General features: G+C 48.3%; 2 protein-coding genes across 2 annotated transcripts in view; one reads left to right on the top strand and one right to left on the bottom strand.

Annotated features, from left to right (window-relative positions):
- The window catches only part of RHCE (Rh blood group CcEe antigens), a 33,910-nt gene that overhangs the window by 14,032 nt on the left and 1,599 nt on the right, over positions 1-18,279 (top strand). Inside the window, exons 3-9 of the mRNA XM_028513359.2 lie at positions 2,897-3,047; positions 4,424-4,571; positions 5,354-5,517; positions 7,014-7,151; positions 9,673-9,806; positions 11,880-11,956; positions 15,105-15,178. Coding sequence (XP_028369160.1) covers positions 2,897-3,047; positions 4,424-4,571; positions 5,354-5,517; positions 7,014-7,151; positions 9,673-9,806; positions 11,880-11,956; positions 15,105-15,178 — 886 coding nt within the window. The remainder of the gene's footprint in view (positions 1-2,896; positions 3,048-4,423; positions 4,572-5,353; positions 5,518-7,013; positions 7,152-9,672; positions 9,807-11,879; positions 11,957-15,104; positions 15,179-18,279) is intronic.
- The window catches only part of TMEM50A (transmembrane protein 50A), a 33,035-nt gene continuing 22,857 nt past the window's right edge, over positions 8,102-18,279 (bottom strand). Inside the window, exon 7 of the mRNA XM_036025534.1 lies at positions 8,102-8,159. Within this exon, the coding sequence (XP_035881427.1) occupies positions 8,117-8,159 (43 nt within the window). The 3' untranslated portion in view covers positions 8,102-8,116. The remainder of the gene's footprint in view (positions 8,160-18,279) is intronic.

The following is an 18,279-nucleotide window of genomic DNA, read 5'->3' as shown; positions in this document are numbered from 1 at the left end:
CTATAAAGAACTCATGCAACTCAACACCAAAAAAAAAATCCAATTAAGAAATAAGCAACCCTGGCTGGTGTGGCTCAATAGATTGAGTGCCAACCTGCAAACCAAAGGGTCACTGATTCAATTCCCAGTCAGGGCACACGCCTGGGTTGTGGGCCAGGTCCCCAGTAGGGGGTGTGTGAGAGGCAACCACACATTGATGTTTTTCCCCCTCTTTTTTTCCCTCTTTTTCCCTTTCTCTAAAAATAAATAAATAAATTCTTTAAAAAATAAAAAAAGGAAAGAAATAAGAAGACTTGAATAGACATTTCTCCAAAAAGCACATACAGGTGGCCAATAGACACACGAAAAGTTGCTCAACATCACTAATTATCTGAGAAATGAAAATTAAGACCACAGTAAGATATCACCTCACACCTGTCAGAATGGCTATTGTCAATAAATCAACAAACAAGTGTTGGTGAGAATGTGGAAAATTTCTCATGCACTGTTTGTGGGATTGCAAATTGGTGCAGCCACTATGTAAAACAGTAGGCAGCTTCCTCAAAAAATTAAAAATAGAACTGCCTTATGAGCCAGCAATTCCACTTCTGGGTATATATCTGAAGGAATCCGAAACACTAATTTGAAAATATTTGTATGTACCCCTATGTTCATTGCAACATTATTTACAAAGCTAAGATTGGAGGCAGGCCAAATGCCCATCAACAGATGAGTGAATAAAGATGCCATCCATATATACAATGAAATATTACTTGACAATAAAAATAAAATCTTACCATTTGCAAAGACATAGATGGACCTACAGGGTATTATGCTAAGTGGGATATGTCCGAGAGAGAAAGACAAGTACCATATGATTTCAGTGGTATGTGGAATCTAAAGAACAAAATAGCCCTGGCAGGTATGGCTCAGTGGATTGAGTGTTGGCCTACCAACTGAAAGGTCACTGGTTCGATTCCCAGTCAGAGCACGTGCCTGGGTTGCAGGCCAAGTCCCCATTTGGGGGCGTGCAGGAGGCAACCACCTAACATTTCTCTCACACATTGATGTTTCTCTCCTTCTTTTTCTCCCTCCCTCTCCTCTCTCTAAAAATAGATAAATGAAACCTTTTAAAAAATATATAAAGAGCAAAATAAATGAGGAAACAAAACAGAAACAGACTCATAGATACAAAGAAAAAACTGATGGTCCCAGATGGGAGGTGGGTTGAGAAGCTGGGTGGAAAAGGTAAGGAAATTAAGAAGTACTAATTGGTAGTTACAAAATAGCCATGGGGATGTAAAGTACAGCACAGGGAATATAGTCAATAATATTGTAATAACTATGTGTGGTACCAGGTGGATGCTGGAATTATGAGGTGATCACCTCATAAATTATATAAATGTCTAATCACTGTGCTCTACACCTGCAACTAATATAAAATAATATTGAATATCAACTGTAATTGAAAAAAATTTAAATGAGGCGATGCGGTTGTGAGCCTGTTATACATGATGCTCAACACATTATTATCATGTTCTCCAACTCCTTTTTTCATACTGACTCTACAAATTCTGGTATATTTTACATTTATAAACACATCTCAACTTGGACTAGCCAGATTCCAAATGCTCAATAACCACAGGCTAATAAATGCAATTCTAAAATATTAAATACAATGTGAAATCCTAGATAAAGGACAGGTGAACTAGATCTTGGTAAAATTTGAATAGCAAATGTGAAATGTGGAAATTAAATATAAGAAATGCAATTAATGTCTTAATGTCCAGCACTTTTTAATGTCCTTTTCCTAAGAGGGTAGAAAAAGCATTAATTATAGTTTGCTATTTTTTATGTGAAAGAATCTTATTTTAAGTTATAATATAAACTATTTTGATTATTAGAAAATAGTGGTGGTTGTAGCATCATCATTATCCACTCCCAGGGAGGGACGGGTCTCAGAGAAAGGTACCCAGGGGAGGATGGGTTGGTTTAACCACCACGGATTGCTGTATTCAGTGCCATCTCCCCCAGGAAGCCCTCCCTGACTAGTCCAGTCCACACTATTCTGTCTTCGGTGTCTCCCTTTAGCCTCCTTATGCCACAGATAGTGATATCAGGGGTCATGATGTCAGCTCTGTCTCTCCAGCTCAATCATAAGTTCCTCAAGAACAAAAACTGTGTTCTCCTCCCGAATCCCCGCACTGAGCTTGCTCATTTGTCAAGGGGAGGAAGGAATCAGTAATGGTGCTAATAATGCCTGCTTCTACTCCTCAGTTCTTTGTGCTGCCATGGTGCTAGATACACATGCACAAATGTTTGTTCTAATCCCCACAGTACTGCCATGGGATAATTTTATTATCAGTCTACAGATGGAGAAACAGGCTCAGTGAGATTAAATAGCCACTCAAGCGGAAAAGCTGAGACTGGAAGCCTGGCTTGTCCTACTTCCAAACCCGGTGGGAGAGCAGATGAGGGTGGCTGGCGGGGTACGCAGGGGAAGAGCGCCCTCTATCGAGCATTTGTAAGTGATGACGGCGGAAGAGAAGCTGTAAGCGGAGTCCGGGTTGTCAGATCCCAGAAAGGAGGCCCTAAGGAACATTTGGCCTCTGTAACTCACAATAACATACCTGTGAGAACCTCTGAGCATCCTCAGTGTGGATGCGAGATCAGTCTCTCAGAGTGTAGACGCCAACCTGATGGAAGAGGGGGACGAAGGAAGCCCCAGGCTGGGCAGCACCTGTCCTGCACAGAGGCAGAAACTTTGCCTTCTTGTTCTCCTGCCGCGCCCCGAGTGTCTTGAACAGTGCCAGGTAGAGAGAGAGTAGTAGACCCTCAACAAGCGTTTGTTAAAGGAGTGGATGAATGACAGGTATCCTTCCTCCTTAGCCGTCACTGTCTCGCCCTCTCTCCCCAGCATTCAGCGGGCCACCATGAGCGCTTTGTCCGTGCTGATCTCAGCGGGTGCCATCCTGGGGAAGGCCAACCTAGTGCAGCTCCTGGTGATGGCGCTGATAGAGGTGACCGCCTTCAGCGCCACGAGGACGCTGGACAAGGAAGTCCTCCATGTGAGTCGTGGTTCGGTGAGGAAGGGTGAGGAGGTGGAAAGGGTGGCCTCCATGTGGTGAGGTTTCTGGGATTTAAAAAAAATAAAGCCAGGCCCAAATAAGGTTACAGAAACGTGGCCTGTGCTAAATGTTTAAACACAGCATATGAATGCCGTTAACTTCCAAAATATGATACTGCAGGAATCACAGGATAATTATGGGATGTATAAAAGATAATTCATTCCGGTGGCCCCACCAGCTGTGGTCCAGCAAGCTGCACGGTCCGCCTCTTCTTTCAGACCAGTCAGTATGTATCACTAATGATATATGTGACCTCACGGGGGAAAATGGTCAAAAGTCTAAGGCCGAGGCCAAACCAAATGGTTTTCCCAGCTCTTCCCCTGTAGTTGAGACCCTGTGGCCAGGTGTAATCAAGTAAAAGCAGGCTGGTCACAGGTGAGAAAGCTGATGCCCAGAGAGGGGAAGGCAGTATCTGAGATCATTCAGCAAGGTAGCGGCATTTGTCTCATTCCTGAGGATGTTAACTTTGATTGCTTGTTAAGAAGGTTGTTGCAATAATTTTGGGTTGTGGTGATGGTGGCTTAAACCAAGGTGAGGTCAGTGAGCGGGGGTGGTAAAATTTCTGCCAGTTCGGGTATTTTTTGAAGGCCCAGTTGACAGAATTTAGGAGTAGCCCACTAAGTGAGTCAGGAAAGATGACTAAATTTGATATTCATAAAGCAAAATTAGCATATGCCTAGAATTTACTAAAGCCTTCGGTTCAGTTTTGAGAAGCCTGGCTGTTTCATGTTGCAAGGTTCATATCACTCATAACTCCATGAAATTCTGCTGAAAAGTAGGAAGCAGTGAGGGTGTGTGGTCTTGTGGCTTTTGGCCCCACCTAAGCTAAGCGAACCTCAGCCAAAAGCATTTGAAAGCTACTGATCAGCCCTGGCTGGAGTAGCTCAGGTGCTTGGAGCACACACTGAAAGGTTGCAGGTTCTATTCCTGGTCAACGCACATGCCTACATTGTGGGTTCAATCCCTGTTTGGGGCATGTATGGGAGTCAGCCAGTTAGCCAGTTGATGTTTCTCTCTCACACCCTTGTTTATATCTTTCTCTCTAAGCAATGAAAAAAAGTCCTTGGGTAAGGATAAAAATATAAAATAAAAGCCACTGATGAAACCAACTTGCAACCTCCCTGGAATAAACACTCAGCTACTCATAGGGCTCCTCTGACAGGGGAACTGCTGGGCTGGATAAACTCCGAACACCAGTCTCGTGACTTCAGGTCCCACCTCCTATGCGATGCTCAGAGCTGTCTCCGGGGAGCAGCGGGGTTTGCCCAAGGGCAGGGGACACCGACACTCACTGCTCCCACTGGGTTTTGTTGCAGTCGAACGACCACTTAAGCCTGATGTACATCCACGTGTTCTCGGCCTATTTTGGGCTCACCGTGGCCTGGTGCCTCTCAAGACCTCTGCCCAAGGAAGTGGAGGAGAGACACCAGAGGGCAGTAAGCCCCGGTTTGTTTGCCATGCTGGGTAAGGACAAGGTGGTGGGCGGTTTCACACCCGGACTGAGCAGGTGGCTCCAAAGAGCTCTGCAGAAAACTTCTCTGGGTCACCAACCTGCCTGGGGCGTCTGAAGCCCGTCTACCATGACCTGTTTCCCCACGTGGTGTCCATGAACTCAGACCTTTGCCTGAGGCCTTCCACTCTGGGGTCCTCTCCTCATCCTTCTCCAACTGAGAGGAGACACTCCCTACATTTAAATTTAAATAAGTTTATCCAACCTGTTCATCCTCAACTGAAAGGAGGGAATTGGAGGAGTGACGAAAGCCGAAAGCCAGGTCTCCCCCACACTGAGGTGGAGGAAGGATGGGGGAGGGGAACAGAGGAGCAACCGTGGTGTGCTTGGAGAAGCTGCAGTGAAGAGGCTGAACTCAGACCGCTGGGGAGAGGCTTAGAGGAAGTCAGCCAGTGCGCTTGACAGCAGGCAAATGAAGGTCAGGCCGTGGGGCTGAATGAAAGCAGCATGTTAATTTTTTGAAATAAGCATTTGGCCATCACAAGGCCAGGGTCAGGAGGCCTGGGGTTTGGCGATCTGAAATCTCAGGGCCTTAGTCTCCTTGCCTGTGAAGTAGGTTAGCGGGGCCCCACCGACTTTAGATTTCAGAAAGAACATGACGTGCCCAAAGTCACACAGCGAGAGAGTGACGAAGCTGAGATTTGCCAGCCCCGGGAGTCTCTGTCTGAAGTCCGCAGGGGCTCGGGCTCTGGGGCAGGAATGCTGGTTCTGGCCAATGACCGTCTATGCCCCCCAGGTACCCTCTGCTTGTGGATGTTCTGGCCAAGTTTCAACTCCATCCTGCTAACAGGAGATGAAAGGAAGAAAGCCATATTGAACACCTACTACGCTCTTGCAGCCAGCACAGTAATGGCCATCTCCATGTCAGCCTTGGCTCACCCCCGAGGAAAGATCAACATGGTGAGGAGAGGGGCTGCTCCTTGGGCAGCACTTGGGTCTTCTAGGCCCCGCACACATGTTTACACCTGCTCCCCGGAGCACCGGCCCCGTGGTTGGGGAAAGTGCATGCTTGGTGACGGAGCCTTGTGTCCTGTGCCATGGAGCGTGAGGAAGAGCACTGCGTTGTAAAATGGGCACTAGAGCTTGGGAGACTGTGCACTGATCAAAGGCTTGCTGGCAGGGGTGGGGTGGGGGGGATGGGGGGGATTTAGTCATCAGCGTTGACACCTCACAGACCCGGGTTTGAACCCCGTTTCTGCTAGTTACTAAAGCCAGCCCCCATGAGCAAGAGTCAGCAGAGAAAAACTAGAACAGAATTAGTCAACTTCCCCCTTACCCCAAGAAATTTTGAGATTGGAATGATAAAAATCAGAAGTAAAGAAGTATGTTAACCTGGCTACGTGGACCTGGTGAAGCCACTTGAATTTTGTACGTCAAGTGCTTTCTATGGAAAAAGTGCTGGGCGAACATTAGCTGCTGCTATCAATGGAGCTGGGAGACCACGTGTGAGTTCTGGGGTCGGGGGGAGATGGTGAGAGTGCAGAGTGAAAGAGAAAACAAGTTCCTGTGATGATCAGGGCTGGGGGTCAGCCAGCCAGAGGGGGCAGGGAAAAGTCCAGACAGACGGTGGGGCCTGGAGTGGAGAGAATGTGGCTGTGGATGGCAGGTTAACGGTGCTAAGGGGAGGTGGGTGTCCCCACAAGGGAGTTCCGTGGTGACAAGGAGTCTAGGATCAGATAACATCGGGCCATCCAGGGAGGCAGGTTTGGCCAGCGGGCCGGGGAAGCCCAGAGGCTGGTCGGAGGGCCCAGGCTCCTGGACCCGGTCAGAGTTGAGTGGGGCAGGGGTGAGCAGCGTGAGAGGGGGCAAGGCCCAGTTCTGCAGGGGCGAAGGGCACAGCAGAGATGTGATTCTGGACCCAGCGTGTTGGGTTCAGTCGTGCAGAGTGGCATAGGCACCAAGTAGCCAATAAATATAACAAAAACAGATTAACTATGGCTTTTATTTCTTGAGCATTAACTTGCATTCCATGCCAGGCACTGGGTTAAGGGTTTCATGTGTGGTAACTCATTTAGTTCTCACAATAACTGTATTAAGCAGGTGTGACCCCAACCCCCTTCTTCCGGAGGAACATTGAAGTGTTGGGCTGTGCAAAGCCCAAGCACCCACCCCCAATGAGTGTGAGGGCGGCCGAGTGCCAAGGAATGATTCCTTTGAGCCGATTCCCTAAATGCCTCCCAACAGGGCGCCTGCCCCCTGAGCCCGAGAAGTGGGGTGAGATAAGGCCGTGGACACAGGCCAGGTAGTCTCAGCAGAGGGGAGTGGCTGGTTTCAGGACCACTGGAGCAGGGAGCACATTACAGGGTTGCCTTACTACCAGCTGGATGAAGAGCTTCGGGCAAGGTGCTGTCCCGTCTGTGCCTCACTGCATTCACCCACAGGCTGTTGCTTTGCAGACTCACATCCACAATGCAGTGCTGGCGGGAGGTGTGGCTATGAGTATCCCGGGTCACCAGATTCCAGAGCCTTGGATTGCCATGGTGCTGGGGCTTACGGCTGGGCTGATCTCCATCGGGGGAGCCAAGTGCCTGCCGGTAAGGAGCTGGGCGACTAACACCATCTGCCTTGTCTTAGACCAGAAGGACCCTGGAACCACGGCGGGCCACCATATGGTACTATGGGCTGCATTAGACAGGTGCTGGCGCTCTCTCCATTTGGCTTCAAGGTTTGGGGGAGGGACCGACCCAGGGTGGATGGTGCATATGTTAGGATCTGGGGAGCCAGTGACAGAACCCATTCAAGCTTGCTTAGACAGAAGGGAGAGTTTGTTACAAGGCCATTGGGATGTCAGGAAACCCAAGGACTGGGGTGCTGCTGGGGCTCGGGAATGGCTGGCACCAGGGATGGCAGAGTATGGTGGGGAGCCCAAGGAATCCTTCATCTTCTTCTTTCTTTGTTTCACCTGAATATTTGCTTCATTCTCTCTGTAGACTTCCTTTCTGTTCTACTGCTATTCCACAGGGTAGAACGTAGTCTGTCTCTTCAAGAAAGCAGCTGGGTGGTGTCTCTTGGCCCAGATTTCAAGTTCTTCGAACAAGGGGCTCATTGGTCTAACTTAGGTCATGTGCCCACCTTTGGCTGGGGTGGGGGTGGGGCATGTCGTACATATATGGCTGCTGCCCATGAACCATGAGAACGGGGGGCGGGGAGGGCAGCACCCGGAAGAAAGATGGGCAGGACCCAGAGCCAGGTCATGTCCACTTCTGATTGTTGAGCTCTTCTAAGTGGATGGATTTTTCTTCCTGCAATATTCGACAGGCACGGATGATCTCCAAACACTTTATTATAGCCAGTTTGTTATGACACGCTTCTAAGAGAAATATTTAGGAATGACAAGTCTTCATGGGTTTGAAGGCTTGGTAGGAAGCAGAGGGGTCACTCCCGGCGGCACAGGAAGCTACCTTTGGTTGAAGTGGATATCGAGGGAGGCAGTTTCAGCTCCAGGAGGAACTCACCGACGGTTTGGTTGGAGCAGAGATGGGGCAGTCTGCTTTCCATCTCACTGAGAACAGATGTCTTTTATCTCCTCTGGCTTTGCGGCCCTGTAATGAAAGTGGGGACGTGCACAGCAAAAAATGCGTAAGTTACCACCAGGCTCAGAGTCCGCTGTTTTCTCCGCTTCAGTTTCCTGACTCTATCGCCGGGGGAGTGATTCAAACATGATTCAAGCCCTGGCCAGTGTGGCTCAATGGGTTGGAACATTGTCCCATAAATCAAAAGGTTGCAGGTTTGATTCCTGGTCAGGGCACATGCTTACGTTGCAGGTTCGGTCCCCTGTTGGGGTGAGTACAAGAGGCAACTGATCGATGTTTTTCTCTTGCATTGATGCTCCTCTCCTTCTCTCCCTCCTTTCCCCTCTTTCTAAAATCAATAAGCATGATCTTGGGTGAGATGTTTTTAAAAAAGATAATTAATTTATTCATTCACTCACTCACTCATTCATGCATGCATTCATTCATCACATATGTTTTAACCTCTACCCTACTTCCCAAGCTATTGTGTAGTGAATACAAATTGATAAATAAGCACAACTCAGAGTGATAACTGCTCCAGGAGCACATCTAAGCCAACCTGAGATGGGTCAGGAAATTCTCCCCAGAGCAGAGGATGCCTCAGCTGAGCATTGACAGATAACTCACATCAGCCAGACACAGAAAGGGGAAATGTACTCCAGGCAGAAGGAACAGCGTGTTCAAAGGCTCGACAGTGAGAAGACCCTGTGGCCCAAACGGGGAACAGGAAGACATTCTCATGACTGAAGCACTGAGTTCACCTGAGAGCATGGTGGGACCAGAGTCTGGAGAGAGGGCAGGCGCTCAGGTGTATCTATCTCCTGAGCTAGTCAAGGGGTCTGGAGTTGTATTTGGAAGACTGTGGGGAGCCTAAGGCAGGAACTAGCCCGATCAATGCACATTTGAACCCACATCTGTTGGCTCCTGGCCATCTGGGAGGCCAAGTGGTGAGGTGGAGGAGCATTGAATGGGAGTCCGAAGGTATGGTCAGATTCTTTTCTTCTGATTTTTATTCTACTCAGCCGTGTTGTCTTTGGGATGGCAGGTAGGTTGGGGCTAGAGCAGGAGACCTCGATTACTCCTGGGGACAACTGACATTACCTGGAGACATTCTTGGTTGACACACTAGTCTGGGGGTGCTACTGGCATCCGGAGGGTACAGGCCAAGGATGCTGCTAAACATCCTACAATGCACAGGACAGCCCCCCTCATATCACAGAAGTATAGCCCGAAATGTGAGTAGTGCCTGGGCTGGATTCTTGCTTCTCAGATTGCGGTCTGTGGGCTAGCAGCACTGGCATTCCCTGGGGCTTTGCTGGAAATGCAGAATCTCAGGCCCCAAAGCTGCTAAATCTGACTCTGTAGTTTAACCAGCTCCCCAGGTGATGTGAGCGTGCAGTCAAATCTGAGAAGTGCTTCTTTGGGTGATCCCTGAAGTCCATCTCCTTTTGGTGGCCCTGGGATGCCAAGGATCTGTGGAAAGGGTGGGTAGGAAATGCCAGTCTCACATGTAAATCTGTTTATAATGACGTTTGTCCCCCAGGTGTGTTTTGACCACTTACTGGGCATCCATGACACTTGCGGCGTGCACTACACGTTTGGCCTGCCGGGTCTGCTTGGAGGGATCGCCTACATCGTTCTGATGATGCAAGAGACAAGCTGGATCATGACTTCCGTGTGAGTTGCTTGCCTCACCTTCTTCATACCCCCACCTAACTCAGGAAGAAATGTGCCCAGAGCCCCTAGCTGGAGGGCATGCATTCGGGGCCAGGTACTCAGAGACCACAGTCACTGTGTGTTGGCCAATATTGTTCAGAAATTCTGCCTGGCCCCTACCTTGTGTGGGGTCACCACCTCTTCAGGCCACTTCTTTCCGAGAGGGAAGCCCGGGTGCAAGGCAGAGGCAGATAGTGTTGAGGTTCCCCAAAAGCAGACAGAGCAGGGCAATCAGGCCCAAGCCAGTTGAGCCCAGTTTTCAACCTCGGATGGTGGAGGTCATGGTGAGGAGTGTGCCGGGGAGTCAGGCTCGTCTTGACCTCTCACTAGCGGGGCGTGCTACCTAACTCCTCTGGGCTTCAGTCACCCAGTTGTGAGTGAAGGTCACTAGCTCCTCGCACACGGTTGTTGGCGGCTGCCTGAGCCCGGGAGCCATGGGGTTAAGAGGATTTAATAAGTTAATTCAGGAAAGTACTAGGTACTCTCCCAAAGCACTGGCAAAAGATTCAAAATCTCTAGAAAAATTGCATGCGCCGAATTCTGCTCATGGGCTGCTGACCCGGAAGGTCTGGACCGCTTGTCCTTCCAGACCCCAAGCTCTGTGACTCTGTGGCTCTCCCAGAGCAGTGGTTCCCAAAGCATCAGCATCCCCTGGGAACTGGTTAGAAGTGCAGATTCTGATATCAGGGGAGTCACTTTGTAAAGCATGTGATTGCCCAACCACTGTGCTGTGCACCTGAAACTAATAGAAGGTAACCTTGAATGTAAACTGTGATTGAAAAGCGAGCACCAAGTAGACCAATTGTAGAATCCAAGAAAACACAGTTAAAACAACATTCCATTGTGTGAGTACAGCACAATTTATTGATCCATTATTGCTGACCATTTGGGTAGTTTCTAGTTTGGAACTATTATGGACATTCTAGTATTGCTGCTATGAACATTCTAATGCTTTTTAGGGGCACATATGGGTAGCTCTTCTAGGGAATGTGTGCCTAGAAGGAGAATTCCCGGGCCGTGCAGCACTCACGCACCCACTTCAGTGGGCACGACCAGCTCTCCGCTGTGGTTGGCGCCGATGTGCCCACGCGAGTCCCCTGTACCCAGGTGTTCTCTCACACGCCATGGTTCCTTCCTCCACGTGTCAGCCATGTGACCATCAAACTCGCCGTTTGGATTATGATTTCCCTACTGATGAAGTGGAGCACTTTCCATAGGCTTTTAGGGCATTCGAACGTTTTTTTCTTTTGAAATGTCTATTCAAGTTCTTCTGCCCGTTTTTCTATTGCGTCCTTTGTGTTTTTCTTATGGATTTGTAGGAAGTCTTTATATGTTCTGAATATAGACCCTTGGTCAGATACATGTGTTGTGAATACCTTCTTCCACTTTGTGGGTTACCTTTCACTTTCTTAAGGGTGTCTTTTGGTGAACAGCTGTGAATTTTAAAGTAGTCCAATTTACCATTATTCTCTTTATGTTTAGCTCTTGTATGCCCCGTGTAAGAAATCTCTGTCTACTGCAAGGTCATGTAAATGTCCTCCTAGGGCTGCCCACTTGTTTTAAGTGAAGCCCCAGGCTTGCCTTGAAGGAGTGCGAACAGTGGGGCATGTTCAAGGGGAGCACGCAGGGAAGATGGGTCTGATAACCGAACGGCGCCCCTCCTTGACGTGATCTTCAGTTGCCTAATGAGGAAACTCTGGGCTCTAAGCAGTTAAGTGACCTTCCCAGGGTCACGTAACTAGTGACAGAACTGGGACTTGAACTTGGTTTTTCTAACTCCTGGTCTAGTTCATTATCCATGGGCTCTGAGGATGAAAGTAAGCCAAATAGGATCTTGGCATTGCCCCCTCCCTTCCTTCATGTCAGCATGGCTTTGCAGGAAAGTGACAGGGAAATGTACCACCAGGAAGAGAATATCATTTTCCTGATGGCCCTTCCTGACAGTGTCACTGTTCATGCAAGCAGTGCTTTTTGTCACCATGACATCTGCCGCCTGATACCTGAATGTGACCATCTTTGCTTTGTCATTTCTAGCTTCCACCAGATGCTCATCAGCAGCGGGACACTCGGCTTGTACATGGCCATGGGTCTGGCATCTGGTCTCCTGACAGGTCAGTGGGGCATACCCTCCCACCAGGGCCCAGGCACAGGGCCCGGATTGTGCGTGCACCCGCCCCCTGGCTGGAGGTGGATAAGCCCATCCCGTCCCCTGCAAACCCACTTCCTCCGCTCCAGCTAAATGACACAAGGGCTCAGACTTTGATGAACAAACAAACAAACAAACAAACACAGAATCACATCATTTTAGAAATGGAAAGGTCCTCAAGGTCACTGCAATAGGTGTGGACTCTGAGGACCAGGGAAAGGAAGAGACTGTGCTAAGGTTATAAACAGGAGTTTGTGGTGGCATTGCAGCCCCTTAGGGCCAGGGCTGGTGATTTCACTCAGTTTTGTACAGAAGGCCAAGGGAATTCTTATGCCAAAAATGCTTACCTTTTATTCCCCAAGGATGTCCATAAGAGTATGTGGTTCAACAAATATTTATTCAATATCTACTATGAGCCAGACACTATTCTTAGGCACTAGGGACACAGCAATGAATAAAACAATTCCCTGATTACATGGAGCTGACATTCTATTTGACAACACACAGACAAATAAATGCATACTGTATAAGAGGGTAATGAGTGCTCTGAAGAGAAATAAATCGGGGTGAGAGAACCAGAGTCAGTGTGAGGGTGGGCTGCTCCTCTGGAAGGGGGGTAAGGGGAGGCCTGTCTAGTCAGTGGACCTTTAAGCAGAGACCTGAATGGAGAGAAGGAGGGAGACCTACGACGAGCTCATGTTAGAGAACAGCAGTCTACGAGAAGGAACAGCAAGTGCGAAGGCCCTGAGGCCGGAGCGTGCTCTGTATGTCTGGGGAGCGACAGAGGAGGTCAGTGTAGCTGACGTGTGTGGAGGGAGGGGGAGAGTGGCAGTGGTTGAGAACAGAGTGGGAGCAAGGCGCCAGGTCACTCTGAAAGACAGAAAGCCACTGGAGACCGTTAAACAGAGGACTGAAGTCGGTTTTTGCTCCTACAATATGACAGAACAGCAGCTAATCTTGAGGTGTTACTAATTTGCCAATCTTATATGCCAGGTGAAAATATGCATCCTGTTCAGAAATGCTGACTTTCGTTCTATAAGTGAGCAGCTCTTCTTGACTAGGCGCTCCTATATTGTCTCCCTAAACGGGGGGGGGGGGGGGGGGGGGGCGCGGCAGAGGGTAGACACCAAACAAGAGGCAAAATAGCGTGGACAGATACTAATGAGTCATGTGGCATCGAATCACTTTACTTTCTCTGGGCTTGGCTAGCTTCCCTGTACAGTGAAAAGGTTATGGTAACTAATCATTTGGCTTCCTTTCAGCTCTAAAATATATATGAAGGTACTTTTTGGAGCTACCTGGGTAATTTTAGAGAGTGAGATTGTCTAAAACACCCTTATGCACCACCTGGCCTGAGCTTTTGACAGAGGCAGAGGTGGTTAATTAAGAACAGATGAATGAAGAAAGAAAAAAACACAAAAGAGAAAAACAACAACAACAACAACAAAAAAAACACACACAATCGTGGAAACAAAAAGCGAAAATGCCTTCCTCCATAAGTTCACATTCTATCCTGGGTAGGGCTGTCAGATTGAGCAAATGAAAGTATAAGGTAGTCATTTTTTTAAATTCAAAATTAGCTGAGCATCTTGTATTTTATCCGGCAACCCTATACCTGGGTTCTTTCATCATTCACTGTTAGTCACTCTGTTACCCAAGTAACACTGACTTACACTGTCTTATAAAGGACCTGGGGGCAGGGGAGTTCCTTATACTTAAGAGAAGAGTGGAAATGACACCTATATTATTCCCTTAAGAGTTAAAACCAATGAGCTTTCTTCCTTGCATGTTGCTTTGGGCATGAGGGAACTGGTGATTAAAAAGAACTGGGACAACAAAAGGGGAACGTGGCCCCCAAGCAGCCAAAATGGCCCCAAATTGCCCCACGAAAGCCAAGCACTGCACTGGTCAGGAGACCCCATCGCCGGAGGCCTGTCTCTGCTGTTGAAGGGACAGTCCCATCAGGCGTAGTTGTTGGGTTTCCGGTTCAGGAAGACTGGAAACAGCAGGTTGGAGGCGGGTCGGTTCCAGGAGGTAAGGCACACTGGGATGTCAGAAGTAAGAGCATACAGCCTCACAGAGGAAGAGACATTCTTGAAATCAGACACAAGAACACAAAAAGCTTGGCCTGCAGACGAGCAGGCCAATAACCCTCCACAGCTACACACCTGCTCTGCATTTTACAGAAATTTCATTGGTTGGTGTTCCCAGCAATGGTTCAAAAAGTCTAAATGTGTTCAGTGATGATTCACAGGGCAAGAAATGCACTGTGGATTTATGTATCCAGATGGATTTTCATTAGTGATATGTAAGCCTCATCTATCTGGAAAATCCACGTAGGCGATAGAGATCATTTCTGAGTAATTCTGGGTAATTGCACCTTACCTGCCAATATCAGCTAAAGGCATGCACGATAAAAAGAAAATATGGATATGTGCGTGCCTACTCTTGCCAGTCTTACCATTGAATACACTGGGACCGATCATCGTTAACAATACACCGATAAATCTATGAACGGCACTTCCCTGCTTCATGGGAAAGGTGATCTGTCCTTTCATGCATCCTGGGAAATTCGGCAGATTTTGTGCAGCTGGGGGAATCCATAGAGCCAAGCTCTCTGGGCAGAGGCTGGACAGGCAAAAATTACAGGCACCAAAGCAAACTGTCGTGAACTACTTTCCTAACTACACAAGTGGGATCTGAAGCTGCAGTTGGCAGGAATTTATTGGACCTACAAGGGTGCCCACCTTGAGCGGCTCTCCATGGTAGTTCTCACGTTTGAAATGGAGAAGCTGGTAAGTGGGGGCATCGTGGGATAGGACGGCTCTATTCCATCTGGGAGAGCGTGTCGCATCCATGGTTACCCTACACCTCTCAGTGCAACCTCGGTCTTTCAGAAATAATTGCTCTTGCCAGTTCCTGTCAAAAGGTGTCTATGGAATTAATGAAGCGAGTCCAGGAAGAACAGTGCTTCGATGCATCTGTCTCCTGGTCGTGGAAGAAAACAGGATTTCTGTTGAGGCACCATAGTTGACATAGGGTATTTTGATTAATTTTGAGATAAACAAATGCAGTGCCCCCAGTGTTGAACCTTTACTTATGAATTTGCACAGGTTTACTCTTAAACGTCAGAATATGGAGAGCATCTCACGTGGCTAAATATTTTGATGACCAGGCTTTCTGGGAGGTAAGATATTTTTTCACCTATTAATGTCATAGATTTTTGAGTGAATGAACTTAAAAAGATATCTGGGCCCACAGGTCCATTTGGTGTTTACAAGAGTAAAGTAAAAACACGTGAAAATGAAGTAAAGTAAAAACATGGGAGGAGCAAATCCATGGTGTGCACGTGGTGGGGGGAGGGCAGGGAGGCGGTAAAAGCTACCATTTCCCTGATGCCTCAGAGTCGTGGAAGGCCAGGCATAAGAGAACGGACTCCTGCCACACTTCTCTCCACCTGGAGTCATCGGAGTGGGCACACAGTTTGATGTGAAGGTGCTAGAATCCTGAACGCAAGAGCCAGAGGACTGCTGAGACCAGAGGGTCTAATCCCCTTGTTTGACAGACGCTCAGAGTGGAGCCAGGACTCACTGAGTTCTCATCGAGCAGCAGAACTGAATCTAGAACAACTCTTACAAATCACAGCTGGTGGACACAAGGAAACTTGTAGCACAGAGGTCTGGGGTCATTTAGCCAGGGACACAGAGCTCAAACAAGTCACCTGGACTGAGAGTGTCTGTGTTACATTGTAGCATTTGTTGTTGTGACTGGGCTAGACACGTCACCCCACTGCCCTCCTTTCTTTGACCTGCACTCGCAGTTCACAGAGCACTCTGACGTCACCCCAGGTAATCTCCCAATCGAAGCCGAGGTCAGCTGGGCAAGCAGGGAGCAGCTATACTGCCTGTTACAGATGGCAGGCTGGGGCCAAGAGAGGCCGGGCTGATGCCCAGCATCATACTTTGCGGGTGGCAGAGGCACGACCCAGAAGCAGGCCTTCGGAGTCCCAGGCCAATCTGTACTCTGAGCTCTGACGGGACAGAGAGCCATCTTCACGGTGGGCCTGGGCCTTCGGGTCTGTGGGGGCAAAACAGAGAGAACCTGCAGAGAGAGCCTGCCTCTTCTCTCCTTCCTTGTCTCTTCCCTCGTCTTCTTCTTCAGACAGTTTCATGAGGTATAAAAGGCAATGAACTACACATATTTCAAGTCTACAACTTGATACATTGACATCTATTCTACACCCGTGAAAACCATGAAGACAGTCAAGATAACAAACATATTTTATCACCACCAGACATTTTCCCTCGCGTCTTTGGAGCTACTCCCTTCCCACCCCACCCCATCCCACTCCCAGGCAGCCACTGACCTGCTTTCCGTCTCTATGGACCACTTTGCATTTTCTACAAACTGATATAGATGGAACCACACGGTATATACTCTTCTTCATCTGGCTTCTTTCGCTCCGCATTACTCGGAGAGCCATCCACGTCGTGGTGTGTGGCCTGCCTCCTCTTGCTCGAGCTGCTCTCTGCAGTCGTCGGGCCCGGCAGCCAGTCTCTTCCAGCGCCCTGCGAGTGTTCTTACCCTTCCAGCAGAGAAGCTGGGCGATTTAGTGAAAGGACTCAGAAAACTGGTTTAATCCACCCATTCGTTCCACAAGTATTAATTGAGCAACTATTATGTAAATACCAAGCACTCTGCTAACCAACCAGGGGTCAGGACACATATCAGGACAAATAACCACAATCAGGACAAATACCCAGCTCAGTTACTTGAGTGGTGATACATCTTTGCTGAACCAGTAAAGGAAACCCGGGGCACCCCACCTAACACTAGCCCCTGCAGCCACAGAGGGCGTACCAGAAATGAGTGGTCCTGGATGCCAGCCACCGCTCTACAAGGAATCCAGGAGGCAAGTTCCTCACCCCCTCTCACTGGTAAAGTAAGAATAGTAATCTTTGTCCTCCCTCACTGGGTTGTTTGAAGATCAAAGGAGATAATGACATCTGTAACTACAACACACTGGGTAAATTGCAAACCCCCATATGAATGTGAAAGTTTATTACTAGGTGTTTAGTCAAACACGAAGGAATGCGTAAGCATACTAGCTGTCATTATTTTTTGCAAGCCTACTGTTTCCATTTTTGTGCTAGATGCTTTTAACATTCTCTGATCTTATCTTTGCAACAACCCTGCGCAAGAGTGTTTCCATCTTAAAGACCAGGAGTAACTCATCCAGAATGACAGCAAGTGGAACGGGAGGAATTTGGACTGGTATCCATTTGGCCCCAAGGACACAGTGCGTGTGTGGAGGGAGGGGGACACCTACTGGAGAACTATTTCTGCCCCTACCCCATCTCCTGATTTCCTTTCTTACAGCCGAGTATAAGCATTTATTCAGCAGTCTAGCCCTTACATCTTACACTTGAAAAGCCAAGTATCCATTACAGAAGACAGAATTTAAAAGTCCCAAAGCTGATAAATCCAGGAGTGATTTTTTTCTTGTAAATGATCCAGAAACACACTCCAAACATTACTGAATGCCCTTCTTGCATTTTACAGAACCAGACTTCTTCTGGGGGGCAGAAGGGACGCACCTGTCCCAGGCTGTCCGGGCCACGCCTGGCGCTCGCCGGGATGGGGCACCCACCTCACCTGGGACGGTTCTGGCAAGAGGCCTTGTTCACTCCCTAATTCCATCAGATGAGTTACCTAAAATGTGACAGAGCCCTCGTGTGGAGTGCTGGAGAGACAGCTCCATGTAAAATAGGGTTGTAGGTCTCAAGGAGCTGCATCCATGAATTCTCTGTCTTCCTATAGATTGCAATGATCCTAACCCATGTGCTGCTTTACAAAAATTCAGTTCACAACACAGTTTTTCCTGTGCTTTCACTAAGAGAATAAGTTGCTTCCTTCAACTCTTTATTTCAGTTTAGTAAACCAGGGATTTTATTTCTTGCTTTCCGAGAGCTCGAGGGCCCACTGATATCCACTTGTGAAAATGAACTCCACAGCGAACCTTTCTGAAGAGAGAAACTGTTTTCGCAGGACTACCGTGGCTCAGCTGCTGCTCTGAGTGTTGTTTGTGTGGGGGTATAAACAGAGAAACTGCGGCTTTGACCACTTGGAAGGACTGGCTCTTTCCATGTGCGCAGCTCTTCCTGTTAAGGACTAGAAGAGTGATTCTGGCAGCAGCTGCTTGAAGAACCAGAGGAGGAGGAGGTCATGAGCTTGGGGAGGTCAGGGAGAACGGAACACTGAGAGTTGTGTTGGATTTGGCCAAGCGAC

The sequence above is a fragment of the Phyllostomus discolor genome, chromosome 5 (genome assembly GCF_004126475.2).
Source record: "Phyllostomus discolor isolate MPI-MPIP mPhyDis1 chromosome 5, mPhyDis1.pri.v3, whole genome shotgun sequence".
NCBI lineage: Eukaryota > Metazoa > Chordata > Mammalia > Chiroptera > Phyllostomidae > Phyllostomus > Phyllostomus discolor.
This window is presented reverse-complemented; position numbering and strand designations above follow the sequence as displayed.